General features: G+C 34.5%; 1 protein-coding gene across 1 annotated transcript; it reads left to right on the top strand.

Annotated features, from left to right (window-relative positions):
• Positions 1–1,483: 1,483 nt before the first annotated feature.
• LOC140778548 (uncharacterized) lies at positions 1,484–3,624 on the top strand. The gene is made up of 3 exons (XM_073123333.1): positions 1,484–1,750; positions 2,836–3,299; positions 3,391–3,624. Exons 1-3 carry the CDS (start codon positions 1,713–1,715, stop codon positions 3,462–3,464), a joined length of 576 nt encoding a protein of 191 aa, XP_072979434.1. The 5' UTR covers positions 1,484–1,712; the 3' UTR covers positions 3,465–3,624.
• Positions 3,625–15,071: the final 11,447 nt, after the last annotated feature.

Genomic DNA, 15,071 nt, shown 5'->3' with positions numbered 1-15,071 from the left:
GTATATTTCAAAACTTAAATTCAAAATTAAGTATAACGGCTTCCAAATATAAGTTAGCGACTTGTATAAAAATTTAAAAAGCAGTAAAAAAACTATTAAGTTCTAGGGAGCAATTTGTATTTCAAAATTGTTGAATTGGAAATTCTAGTGACTTATATAAAAATTTCTCTAAAAATTAATAACTTTTTTAATATACGTCGTTAACAGGTCAGCAACTATTATTTTAAAAATCGTCGTCTTAGTTAACAGTTTTATAATTTACCTAATCACATAATTAAATTTTAAGATGAATTAAACACATTATAAAAATATTTTAAAAAAATGGCAGACTTAAAATAGTCAGAAACTCCTGCCATGGAGCTTTCTATCATCTAGGTCTTAATAAATATTATTTCTTTAATATTAAAGAAATAATTATGGCAGAGAAGCCCTATGTTTGAGACTTGACTCTCATATAGCTAGCCATGTCTCTTCTATAAAGATTCTTTTTTCTTCTTCTTCTTATTATGTTTTGGCCTGATAACTCTTCTACAAAGTTGAAGAGAAGACATCATAGATTTCATAGTAGTATTTTTCTCAAGAACTCATGTGGTTCCTGGCACTAGCTAAGGTGGAAATAATATATCTTAAATCTAGATACTTTTTTTTTAATGCAATAGACTGGATGATTTATAAAATAATTCAACTCTATGATCATACTAGTAAGCACTGACTAAAACCCAAACAAAGCCACTTTTGTCTCTATGATGCCCACCTTTTATATGTATAAATGCATTATAAGCAGTGCATAACTTCTATGCACATTATTTTTTATAAGAAAATTAAAATTTATATATTTTCTCTTACCAGGTTAGACTTAAAATCACTTCACTATTTTATAATTAGTGTTACTTCACTCCTTGTGGTATAGACTAAAGTACAACTATTACTTTTTTTTTATTATATTTAACTAAATTATGAGTCAAATAAAAGATCTTCATTAGATATAAAGTTATAGATGATTGAATAAATTTTCAATGCATTTAAAATATGATATCAATCTGATTTTAGATGACAAAGATATAATAAAAATATATAAGTTTTTGTCAATTGAAATTCAATCAATATTTTTTAAATACGATAGAAAGTTTATCTAAACTTATACAACTTTGTTTCTAACGAGAATCTTTAAATTCGACATCTAATTTGATCAAATATAACAGAAAAAGTAACGGTTTTAAATAAGATATAAACTGGGATAAAGTGAGACAAATAAAATTATAGAAGGTGAAATAAATTTAGGGCTAAGCAGAATGGCGGTAAAGTATAATTTTCCTTATTATAAAAAATGATCACATTTTACTTATTCATTAATATACCTTTTATGTACATATTTAATATATGATTGCAGCAAAGTAAATCCTATTTGCAAGCAACATAAAATGTGAGCATGGTTATAATTTAAACATCAAATTTCTATTAAAGTTGAGGTCTTATATGTAACTTTCGCATAGGAGTTATCCATCGTCGGTGAGGCACTTCGGCGTCGTCGGCGTCGCGGTAAGAAATTCCCAGCCGATCTGCCGTTCATCTTCACCTCGAGATTCGCGCTAGACATTGCGATATTTGCTCGCACGAATCAAGGGTCGCCCAAACAGTAAGAAAGCCACAAATTTAGCATCCGAATCCCAAATTCGAGTTCAATCCTTGCTCCTCCTCCTCTGATTTCTTGCATGGATGAAGACTTGGAGAAGAAGACTACGTTCAATAGGTTGGAAAATTCTTTCTTTTTATCCCATTTAATCTCCTTCCTTTTATTGCTGCCTCAAAGTCCCTTTGCCAAGCTTTAATTTTTCACATCGGATCTAATTTGGTCCAAAAATTTCAGACACTCTATGTCAGTGCTTAAAGAGTTTGTCAATTTAGTGTCTTATGATCACTATAGTCTTTAATGAATCCACACGCCCTTTTAGTTGTTTCGCACCCAGTTGTAGACTTTGATTTCTTCTTCTTGATCTTCTACGGGGTTGGTTTAGCCTTCACCGTATCTATTAGTATAGCACGATGAGAAGGAATATATCGTCCTTTGAACATTTTACATACTGAATCTTTTGTTTCATCTAGTTCCCTCATTTCATACGAGTAATGAGATGGCTTTGATAAGTTTATTTGCATTTATTGGTGTCAGATTAGTATTCTGAGATATATTGCTTTGCAGTTTTGTGATCTTTAAGAAGTTTGTTGAATACTGCCATTGTTGGTCACTGATTCCTGCTGTCATTTTCATGTTGTATTATTTGAATTCTATGATTTATTTAGGTTCCAGTTCTTGCTTTTAGTCTTTTGAGCTTTTGATGCATTGAGTTTATTTTGACCTCATGGAGGGAAAGATCAGTTGTGAAAAGTTTGATATAATATAATGTATCCATAATCTATAGGCTTTAGCTTTTGCTTCTTTCCTGCCATGATAAGCTGCACTGTTGTGCATCTATGTGAGTTGTTGTTGCTCATTCTTTTCCAGTACACTTAATAATGGAAATTTATCATTGTTAACATGAGAAAGGGATGTCACCTCCCTAAAGAAAAAAGAAAAGGCTGATTAGCATTTAAATACACAACTTACTGTTTGAGACTTTGGTTATTCTGCAAACTTGGCAGCTGCACTCCACTAAGAAAAGAAACCCACATTAAGGTTGTATGGTTTCAGATTCTGAAATTATCAAGTATTACTGTACTTTTCTTGTTTCTATTTCGTTTGGCCGAGTTTAGGATAGTATTGTAGCAATGAGTCAGGGAGTCTTCATTTACTGCATCTTGTTGTCGCACCGAATACGATGTTGTGACCTACTTTTGCAGCTCCGATTCTGTTGAAGAACTTTCACCTATTGGAATCGAACTGAGCAAGAAAAGGAAGTTGAGTCATTTGATCATGCCAGTGCCGAAACACAAATTTCGAGACCGATCAAGTAGCTATCGTGATCAGTTACTGACTCCAGAAAGCTTGGAGTCCGATGAGAATTCCCCTAACGAAGTAAATGACACAGAAACAACAACTGCACCAGAAGAAGAATCAGACATTGATCGCATGGATGAAGAAAGCAACAAGCAAATTTCAGGGGATGATTTGCAATTTGATCCACAATGCAAGGACATGAATGCATTATATCCTGGAATTGAAGCATACGATGATCACACTATCGCAGAATTTGCAAAACTTGGGCTGATGATTTCAGATGCAGTGAGTGAGGATGCCATGCATTGTTCCAATGATATATCATCAAATATGCCTAAAATTTCATCTGCACAGGCTGTTGGACATGGTATAGATTTGAGTACTTGTTGTCATAACTCATTTCATATGCTTCCTTACACTTTGGTGCCTAAATGTTAATGATACTGCCCCATTTACAGATGCTCGATTGGGTGCGTCAAAAACAACTATTGATCAAGAATTCGAGCAATACTTTTCCATGCTCATGCTTTAGCTGCTGTTCTATAAATATGTAAATGTTCAGTATTATGCAGTCATGTAATGTTCATCAAAGAAGGCTTATCTCTGTCACTATATCACTTCTGTACATAAGTTACTGTCTTTTTTGCCATGATGTGAATATATATATGAGTCAAATATGCTAGCTGAAAGCACCAAAACGAATTGCTCTTGGATGTTTTTCTATTTTGCAGCTGCTGTGCTTCAGTGCAATTTGCAGGCAAGCATCATCATACTGCTAATTTCCTCCAAATGAGCAAATGAACTTCCTCTAATCTTTATGGTGGAATGCAACATGCAAGTTTTCTGCATTAACACAATGTTTTTTGAAACATGTCCTGCTTTCTAAATTAGATTCCAGTCTGCAATCCTTTGACCAAATTCTAGAACTTAACTCAGGTTTAAAAACTTGGAAAATATATTTATTCTGATATAAATTTTTGTATACTAGTACAGTAAGTAAGCAACTATTTAGGTCTATATTAGTATAGTAATACCTACTTATCTCCTCTCCTCTTCCAATTTAATATATTTATGTATACTAATTATTAGTTTACTTTTGAAAATAACTTTAATCAACTATCATTTCAATCACTTTTTTTTTCCTTCATATAGACTAGCCCTCGGGGTATATTTGTAGTGATGATGGTGCGCAGTTTAGTGATGGCGGCGCTAGGTCTAAATGACAACAATGGTGTGGATAGCAAAGTAGATGATGTGGATAATAAATGGATATAAGATTAGAGAGGAAGAGGAGGGAAAAGTGTGGTAGATGAAAAGGGAAGAGGATGTTGGCCTTGGTGGTGGGTGACGGCCAGAATAAAGGACGTGAGTGAGAGAGAGGGGAGAAGATAGAGATAAACTTCGATATTCCTTTCATTCATTCTTAAGATACAAACTATAATACCCTATTTATAAAGAATAAAATAAAGAGATGTAAGTAAAACAAATCCAGAATTAATCTTATCCATCCATCTTCATCTCTCCATTAAGTTTGATCTTCGTTTCATCCTAGATAGAATCCAAATGTTGAATAAGAATAGGAAAATTGAAGGTAATAATTTCACCGATCTAATCCATCTAGTTTCATAATATTATTATATCATATGAATATATTATTACTTTTTTGAAACTTTGTAAGTTATAAATTCATGCAATTCGAGGCGAACTAATTTCATAGATAGATTCAATTCAAATTATTTTAATATACAACTAAATACTAAAATAGTTCATATCGATAAAAGCTCTTTTATGCTATTATAGAAAAGGTAAAATAACTATACTAGTATTGGCCTTATTACACAAGCCAACTAAGTAAATTCTTTCGCGTAAAGCTAAACCGTCGTGTGATAGTGGTTTTGAAATTAACAAAAGTATAGTTAAATGCATATAACATAGCTTAGCATACAAAGCAGGGAGTTTTATCGAGTAATGGAGTTGATATCACATTAAATAACTAACTGAATCAAAAGCTTAAGTTGTTAACTAATAGACAACTTCTGCATATCACACTTCTAACACTATAATTAGATATATTAGAGGAATCTACTATTTGGGATCATATCAAAGCAAGATAATTTCCAATTGGAGGGAGACAAAAGTCACTTGAATTGGTTAAAATTTATTGTGTCATTAACGTATTCCAGAGGAATAATAAGCTATTGACTCGGATACTCATTCAACTTCACTATCACCTCTATTCTAACACAAACTAGTTCAATTTAACTCGACTTAATTAGCTATCTAAGCTTATGTTCACTTGTGGAATAAGAGTGAAATAGACATAACTATTCTAATTTTTAATATAAAAAAGGAGAACTAATACTAGTATAAGTTATTCTAATATTTAGTTTAATACTTAAAGAGTAATTATTACATTTAATGTAGCATAAAATTAATATTAAAGTATTCAAGAATAATAAAATTGTTCTTCACAATCACGATGAAGTGTTGATTTTCCCTCGTTCTCCTTATCTCTCAATCTTTCAATTTAGACCACCGCCTTATTGAAAGACGTCAGTCCTCTCTCCCTCATCTTCCCTTCTTATTTTTCCAAATCTACCGATACCACTCTCATCACCGCCCGCCATCCACCACCTAATCCACCTTAGCTAGGAAAATACTAAATTTCAATTCATAAATCATCACGTAAAAATCACGTGCATATCTATATAACATGTTTACCCTAATGTTTTGTAAGGAAGAATGAGAGAAAATAGTCTACAGCCTCCCATGAAATATTTCTAATAGTTCAAGCGGTCTAGAAGCGGTGATAAATGAGGAATTCAAATATAATTATCCCTAATAAATAATGGCAAGAAACAAAAATCTTCTTTTATATATTCTGCCATTTATTTTTCATGGAAAAAAAGAGAAGAGATAGGAGGAAAGTATAAATGGTCAAAATCCACCCACCTCCACGTGATCCCAACGTCTCGCTGTCAACCACCTATCGACGTGTTCCGGGGCCCACGCCCACGTGGCCCTGCATCTGTTGCTCCCATCCAAGATTCCCGCCGTACGAGTCCAACGTGTCCTCTCGACGTGGACCAATGGGTTTGCCTTACAGGACCAGTAATCGACAGCGCCCCGGGCCCAGCTGCCCCAACAACGACTGACCGTTGACCGGATTCGGCCTCCCCCACCCGCCCCTACAGCGCTCCGATAAGCATAAGACGGCCTTAGCGGGTCCCACCCGTTAGTGGCACCGGGTGCGGTCATATCGCAATTATGGATCCGGGTCCCGTTATGGCATTAGTGCGTCGTTTTCACTACATGCTGCACGTGGGAGCAAAGCTGTCAAGTTCGCTAACCCACTATTGCCTATTAGTCAATTTTCTATTATTTTAATAAGTTTGATTAAGGCTCGTAGTTTGAATCTGAGCCAATTCAAACTTGACAAGTCATACTTGGCAGCACTTGATTGGAAGCTGCGGATTCCGTGGGCTCCTTTGGCTGCACAATTAACAAATTCTAATTTTTAATTGATAGTTTGCTGGAATAAAAATATATAGTGGTTAGAATAAGATTTAAACATAATTAAATTAATGGTTTCTAGTTTGCTGTAAATGAATATTTGTTTTTCTTTTCTCCCAAAAAGATAGAAAATAGGGTTTAAAATTGAATATAAATTAACAGCAATTATATTATTATTATTATTATTATTTTATAGTTGTGTTTACAATTCTTGGCCAAAAATAATTTAATTTTATTTATCATAATTTAAACAATATAAATAATATCACAAATAGGCATTCTATATGAAAATACTTTTTATTATAAACATATTCTAAAGTGGTGGATTTATTATTATTTTATTTTTTCTATTCTAAAATCTTATTCCACCATTGACACTAGTGTTTTTAGAATAGAAAGGGTTTATTTTGGATAAGCACACTTATTCTATCTTACTAAATGATCACTGTAAGATATTAATAAAATAGAAATAAGAAAATAAGCTTCACCAGGAATTGAATTTATGACACCTCATTCTATTTTAGGGTTCTGTTCTTTTTAAGTGCAACTCTAATATTAATTATATTTTGACCCCACTAATTATTATTATGTATCACTTTTGCTCTTTTAAGAGAACATAAAGTAGACACAAACAACTCCTGAATTATCTTATTGTGTCACTAAAACTTTTTGTTAAAAATTCTGTTATAAAAATGTTAAAAAATTAGCTAAATAAATTAGATGGATAAAAATGCCCCCACTTTATCTTTCTCTATCTTATTAGAAGTGGATTTTGAAGTAATTAGAAAAGATTAAGTTATAGTAGGATATTTGAATAAATTGTCATACAAGATGTAAAAGAAGAAGATAAAAGGATATAGAAGGAAGACACGAATATTTTTATTCATCTATTAAGTCAATCAAATTTTTAAGATCAATGTTCTCTATGTCGTCCCCTCCTCTCTCAGGCCTTTTTTCAATTCGGACATAGTGTTTTGCACAACTTCGAATTCTCATTTAACTTCTCTCAGTTCTCTTTTGCTCATTGACTTCTCCAAACTGGAATTGACATAAAGTCTTTAGAAGTCGTCTCTATCTACCAAAGGCAAGACATTTTTTTAGATAGTTGTTCTTAATTGAATCGTCAACGAGATAGGACCTTGTGGCCAAGAAAATGTTTTCCAAACCCTTTCCTTGCCCTTTTTGCGAGAGGCTTTAATATTCCTCTGTCACCTATTACGAAGCATCGAGATAATTATGCCCTTTTGGTACTCATTCTTTCCGCGCCTAAACATTTCCTTTCTTCCTCTATGTCTCTTAGCTTACAAGTCTCTCTAGAATCAACACTTTGTTTTAACTTGTCTTCGATAGACTGCTGACCATCTTTTGGGTATGTAGTGGTACGCATTGTGAAAAAAAAGGAATTATAGAATTTTAGGGAGAGATGCTCCCACCGCCTCGGGGCTTCAGCTCTCCCTCTTAGATATCTGGAGACAACAGAGACTTACTTTCCCACCTTCATCTTCGGTGAGCTTTGATAACTCTTAGTGCTAGTTGTCTTATAATTCTATCTCTTTCTCGACCCTCCCACAATCTCTATCTTCTCCATAATTAAACAAATATAACAAGATCCAATCCTACTTTTCTCAACCAAAAAAAAAACAATTAATAAAAATTTTAAAATATTAAATATGTTCGAATTAAATCTAATCAAATCCCATATTCAAGTTTTTGCTGCATATGAATTGAGATCTTTTTTTATCTATCTTGCCATCTTATATTCATATCTATATCCAAATCAATCTATACAGATACTATTATAAATATTATAATATAAAAGGTTCTTCTCTATACTTTTATATAAATCTCTAATCTAATATGTGCATATTTTTACTAGGTGAAAATTGTAGTTTCCCCCAGGTCGTTAATAAAGGAGCCAAACTTGAAAAGGAGAGATTGGATTATTAGCAGCTTAATATTAAGAGAGAAAATAAAAAATGGAGGTGGGAAATAGGCTACAACCGCCTACTAATCGGTGGGACCAATCTCCCCACGTGCGGTCCAATTCAACGCGGCTCCCGAGACAACGAAGCAAGTGTGCCGTGTGCGTCCCCACCGAGGGATCGGTGTGGAGTCCCCATCACGACCGTCCGACTTCGCACCGCAATCACCACCGATGGTCCCCCCCACCCCCACCCTTTCTTCCCGGAGACAACTGTCTTGATGCCATCCGACGGCCGAGATTAGTATGTGGGAATAAGAAAGAGATGAGTTCCAATGGACGATGGATGGGCATCTGGGATAAAAGTAAGGTTATCCGAAATAGAAATCGGAATAATTCGTACGACGGTAACGTGTTTGGCTTGCCTGCATGAATCGCAACGAGGAAGGGCAGGATTGGGTGTCCAAATAATATATAAAAAAGCTTTTTTACGGGATCCAATTCTATTTCTCTCCTCGGACTCTGATGGCTTTGACTGGATTCCTCTTTTCTCTATTCGCTTTTTAGGGCTTTGGGGGACCTTTTTGGTCACTAGTCGTCTTCCACGTGCGCTGGGCTAATGTTGTCTAATTCGCATACCCACTCTCAGTCCAAGTCCCGATCCCACTCCCATTCACACTCCTCCCACTAACTTTTTGAGTCGTATTATCAACCAAATCCCTATTAGAGCTTGTAGATATTTTCCCTGTAACTAAAATAAGTCATAGGTTCAACTCCAACCCTAAATAATATTATAGAGAAATTATTTAGTAATTTGGTAGTGCAACGGTTTGAAAGATATTTAGACAGTTAAAAATTTGGTGAGACCTAAATGCTTCTGTATCTAGAAAGAATTGTCCATTTGTCTAACCCATATCTAGCATTCGAATTCATGAATGATAAAAAAAAAAAACAAAACTTTTGAGCCATATTATTTGGATTCAAAGCATATTTTCTCTAATTTCTTCAAAGTTTATCGGATTCTTTTTAGTTTGTAACGAAACTTTTAATTGTAGAATGTTTAATAATATTATAGGCAAATTGAATGAGTTCTTCACCAATTCACTATCATTGATTAAAAATAATTACCCTTTTGCTATAGTTTTTGTACAATTTATCAAAGTATTATAGTAATTGCCATGTAAGCACTACATTAGTGAGGCAAATCGCTGTCTCATAGTAATATGTCTCTTTTATGGAAGCGTATTATTGTCCTGAAAAAAAAAGTAGTTGTCACAAATTATTTGAAGTCCTTGATTGAGAGAGCATAGTTTAGAAAACGATTTATTTAACATAATTTATATGCCCTCTTATTTGGATAAAAAAAAAAAACCTATAGTAGTTTGACAAATAGTTAAACTTTAATAACTTTGAAAAAGAATAAGAGATTGGTTAGAATCTCCAAATTATTTTCACTTACATTGATGTATTTTAATCTTAAATGCTTAATCCCTAAGTAGTTCGTATCTAATTATAGCCGTTAGATTTTTCATCCAAACTGAAGTTTGACTAAACTATGCTCATATTTTTCGTCATAAGTTAATTACTAAATAACCATACTAGCTACTGTCTTTAAATCATATAGTAATTCAATGGTCCTAATTAAGATTTTTTATATTCTCATTAATGGTTGACCACTTAGAGTTATATACTTAATATTAAAATATATGGGAATAAGTAAAAAATTGAACTAAACCATATTTTATTTTGAGAAAACCCATAGGCGAGATACTTCACTCATGCAATCAGATGTTTATAAGCTAGATGCAAATGAAAAGGTGAGATAAATTGAACAAACCCTCATTTCTCGGTGAAAACCCGAAAAACATACAGAATATAATAAAATAAAACTGCCCAAGTCACTGTAACATCCCAAAGATTAAGATCCGACGATCCTGCTCTAATCACTATGAATTCAAGCTAGCCAATGAGTATATATGCACAAACATAGGAAATAAAGAAAATAGTCATCTGAGTTCGATGAGCTGGATTCCTAAGACTTCGCAATGGTGACAGAAAATAGGCGAATAGTTGTAGCTAAGAGGCGAGCTGAGACAGAAGGGGATATGCAACGAAAAGGGAAATATCGGGTTTGTGGTAAATATTTTTCCTATATTCTTAGGGTAATCTATAATTTACCCTATTTTCTTTATCATCATTTAAAAATTAAGTAAGAACTAAATCTCTAGGGTTTGTGCTTAGGATTGAATAATCTGAACAATATAAAATGAATTCTTCCAAGGACTAAGATACAAGACCAAAAGTTGGCCCCATCATCTATATATATTTATATATTTATTTATTTATTTGTGCCGTACAATGGGCCCACTATGAGCATCCATAATCTATGTAAATGTTTTCACTATATTCTTTATATCAAAGTATGAGACTCTAAAGATCTCACAACAAAATGGAATATGTCTCTTTCATAGCTACATAATTTAAATTCAGACCTCATATATATATATATATATATATATATATATATATATATATAATTTTATTTCTCCTTCTCAAAGTTGTGGTTGTCGCCTACCATGCAAACCCTATTTTGGCGTACGTGCAGGTGGCTTCAAATGCGCTTGTCATGGTCCCAGTTTAGACCGTGGCATTTTAATGTGCATGCTTCTAAGATTACCAAACATGCACTTCTCTCACCTTATATGCTGGATAGCTAGCAGTAGAAATAATTAAACATTTAGTTCCACTTCACTTTAGAATTCTTTTAATAAAAAAATTCTGAAATATATTTTTTATTTTTAGAACTATTTAACTAAATATTATAGTAATGCTATTCATTAAAATTAGACTAATCTAATTACTAATTTACTATTAATATATGTTCTGTGAATCTATTTTATATAAATTAAAAAAATAAAAAATTTAATTTTTTTTTGTTTATTTATTTCACATCAAACATAATTATTACACCGTTATTTTTATAATAAATATATTAAGTAGATGAGGCCTTGTTAGTATAGTTAAAATTGATAATTAGTTCTGCTCCATTTATGACGAACTAAGGTTTTTTTCTTTTAAGCCCAAAGGCTAGATATGGATCGGACAAAGTGTCAACCCTCCCTAGATACAAAGACACTTAGGTCCCACTGAGTTTTTAAGCTGCTTAGTATAGGTTTCAAGCCATATGCGTCGTCGAATAATTGCTCCAAATCAAATGCCACTGAGACTTGCTCCAAGTCGTTGCGTTGTCGAGCTATTTCTCCAAGCTGGTATTATTGAGCCATCAACTGTATCGAATCAAATCACTAAATAATTTTTTCATAAAATTGTTTAGGATTAGACATGAACCATAACTTCCTTAGTCATGGGGAAGTAACCACCAACTGTATTAAAATCAGTTGGTAATGAACTAAGGTTTAATTTCTTCACATATAAATAAATAAATAAAACTGCATGTACTTTTTTTTTAATATCCATTCGTCTTCTTCTTGAACAGCCTAATTAAAATTTACTATTGAAAACAGAGAAAAGGAAAAGTAGGATATTTTTATCCATCTAATTAAGTAGTTAATTTTTAAATACTTTTTCTAACTATATTTTAGTGATACATTTTGATAATTCAGGAGTACAGGTCCCTAAAATAATACGAGGTAATAGTTGAGTGGGTTAAAAATATAGTTAACCAAAAATTTAATTGGTCCTAAAAATTTACAAGTTGATTTAAAAATAATGTAATTATCATTTGCATTATTAATCTGTAAGTTGATTTGAACCAAAGAGAATTAAGTACTTAAGTATTCTGACGGTAACCTGTAATCTGTACTAAAATATCATCCGGATTCAGACGTTTTCTAGTAATTACTCTGCTCAAATAATTTTTTTTCAGCACAAATTATTTATTTCCATTGAAGAAGGTCATCAAATTTGGGAAGAATAGTCAATCAAGTAAAAGGAAGCAGCCAATTAAGGCTGCAGCCTCCTTTTCTCCTGTCTCCTTTTCACAAGATTTAGCATAAATTTCTTGGCATTATGTTTAACATCACACTCAGTGCTTAAAAAATCACACTGCAAATGCCTGCAGCTGCATCAGTTTGCCACCCCAGTCTTTTGGCAGCGTGCAGCAGGCATTAACAGTGATTCCATACCCATCACCCATCACCCATCAGGCCATCACCCATCACTTCCTTTCAATTCAATTAATTCACAAAACTCTCTCTCTCTCTCTCTCTCTCTCTCTCCATTGTTCTTCCAAGCCATCAGTCAGAATGGATAACCAGAAACAGGAGCTGAAGAGGTGGCAGCAAACTTTGTGCCAAAAGACCCCAAAAATGAAGAAAGAGAGAAGAAAGTAGAAGAATGAATCTTTTCGCAAGATGGGTATTGAGAATAGTAATATAGGCTCTCTTACAAGGTACAAGTATTAGCTAGCTCTCATCAAGCCGCAGTGAGTGACATATACTAACAAAACTAAAGAAGAGATTCCCTCAGATCTAACAAGACCAAAAACTATATACAAAAAAGTATGGAGATGGAGCAAATCTAATCCTAGATCTCTTCTCCTCTCTATCGACGTACGTCACGGGTAATCTCGCCAGCAAATGAGCATGGTGACGCAGCGTCGCATGATGTAGAACCGAGCCCTTTGCTCCTTCACTAGACTCGCACACCTACTCGAGAAAGACGTACTCCTACTTCTCCTCATCTCCCTCGCACTGCTCGATGAACTCCTCAAGCTCCCCTTCTTTGATAGCTTCCACTTCTCGTCCATGTACATCTCCATATCCCCGGATGCGTTTGGGTTTATTAGAGAGGCGAGAAGAAAGATGAGATGGGGGGCTGGCTGAGTGCTCGGGGAGGAGTGGGTATTTATGAAGGGAAAAGGGGGAGGAGGGAGGAGAGCAGTGGAATTGCCAGTGGCGTGGGGTATAGATGACACTTGGTGACTTGGGTCCTCGTGCCTCCAGTCCAAACTCCTTTCTCTCTCTAGATTTGATCCTCTTTTCTTTTTTTACTTCTATATATATATATATGTGTGTGTGTGAAAGTAGTACTAATAAGAGATTGGCTTCCCGAGGCTCATGATGTAAGAGAGAGAGAGAGAGAGTGGATTATCTATTTGGAGATACGTAAAAGAAAAGAAAGACTGGTGGATCGCTGCTTTGGGATTGGATTTTTAGATTAGAATGGACGAAATGGTGAAAAGGACCTGAACAGGCAACAGCTATAGTTTTCAGTCCTTGGTTAATTAGTTACTCGCTTAAGTGATGCGTGTTGCTCTATCGACCAAAAAAAATAAAAGAAAAAAAGAGAGAGAGATGCGTGATGGGGATTCACATCTTCTGATTTGGGGAAGGAGATTGCTTTTAAGGTTAAACTAATCTAAATCAAGGTTCCAACTGGCATAATTAGACTTCCTAACACTTGGTTACGTGCAATTAATGTAACTTTATAGTACTGCTATAGCCATTTCATTTACTTTTTGAAGCTACGCAATGTAAAAGCCTGGCTGCCAGACGAACGAGTGGCCAAACTACCATTGCCACAGAGAGAGCACCCGACGACTATGCGGTCATCCTTGCAAGCCCCCCTCCTTATCGCAATCTAGACAGCCAAATTTGTCGACCCACGCCACGCCATTGGGGGCCCGAGATAGTCTGGCCCAAGAAAATCGGTCTCTTGCCAGCTGCCATTGGTTGTTGGGAGCCGGCGCTGAGTAGTTTCCGTTTCTCACGGTTACTACCACGCGAGCGAACAGCCGTAACGTGCTCGAGTTTTGCTTCCATCTCCACACGCGTTGCTTTTGCTTTTATTCCCTCTTTTTAATCTTTTCCACGTGTGGAAAAAGGATTAGTTTGAGTTCAACAACTGCTGTGTCTTTCTTTAAGGACTAATGTAAGAGGAACATGAGAAAAGGGAGTTTTTCTTCTCTTTTCTTTTTTATTTTTTGACCAAAGAAGGCATCCTTGGAAAATTAAATACCTAAATAGTGTAAGGTCTACCTTTCATTTTAGATGTGAAATGATACCACAGTTAGGGTTTTTCTTATGTTAGATATATTATGATAACATTGTTAGTATTTCAATCTAAATATGAATAGGCTTCTCCACTCTTTTTTTTCCTAAGAAAAGTCTGTAGACCACCGATCATATTATTAATTCAATTCAACCATTACAATTTGATACAAGAGAATATGAGAGAGATAGGATAAAGACCTTAGAACAAGCCCCTTACTTGATTGGATTACGAGTCTTACAACAATAAAATTAGAGTTTCAAGCACGGACAAACACTCAAACACAATAAGAAAATAGGAGATAGAGCAATACTCTTAAAATAAGCCTCTCGTTTGGCCAACCGTGACTGCACTGTAGATTTAATAGCATGAGTCTTGAAGGCGAAGCTCTCAACAAAAGACAACCCCTAGATGGAGAATCCATGTGATTTATCAAAATCCACATGAGGACTTCATTTGAGCTACTTGTGAAACCAAGAAAAAGAAAACAACAAAAAAAGAGATAGCAAGAAGGAGGATGAGCATGCTAGATTTGCCGGTTACTAAAGACGAAAATCTAAAGGACTAGGATGAAGACGACAGAACGAGAGTGAGGTGGGGGTGGATGCGATTCAGACTCAAGTGATTGCAGCTTATTTCGATGGGCTGTGACCAAGGCTGACAAGATCCACAACAATCAGCAGCCAACGCAGA

This window comes from Typha angustifolia, chromosome 15 (assembly GCF_048772165.1).
Source record: "Typha angustifolia cultivar Huaian chromosome 15, ASM4877216v1, whole genome shotgun sequence".
Classification (NCBI taxonomy): Eukaryota; Viridiplantae; Streptophyta; class Magnoliopsida; order Poales; family Typhaceae; genus Typha; species Typha angustifolia.
Note: the sequence above shows the minus strand (reverse complement) of the source record. Positions and strands in the feature narration are given on the sequence as shown.

Excerpts from the sequence above, each read along its gene's own strand:
- LOC140778548 (XM_073123333.1), top strand. The coding sequence starts at position 1,713 with ATGGATGAAGACTTGGAGAAGAAGACTACGTTCAATAG. Across the intron at positions 1,751-2,835 it reads AAGAAGACTACGTTCAATAG|CTCCGATTCTGTTGAAGAAC; the intron begins GTTGGAAAATTC and ends CTACTTTTGCAG. Across the intron at positions 3,300-3,390 it reads TGCACAGGCTGTTGGACATG|ATGCTCGATTGGGTGCGTCA; the intron begins GTATAGATTTGA and ends CCCCATTTACAG.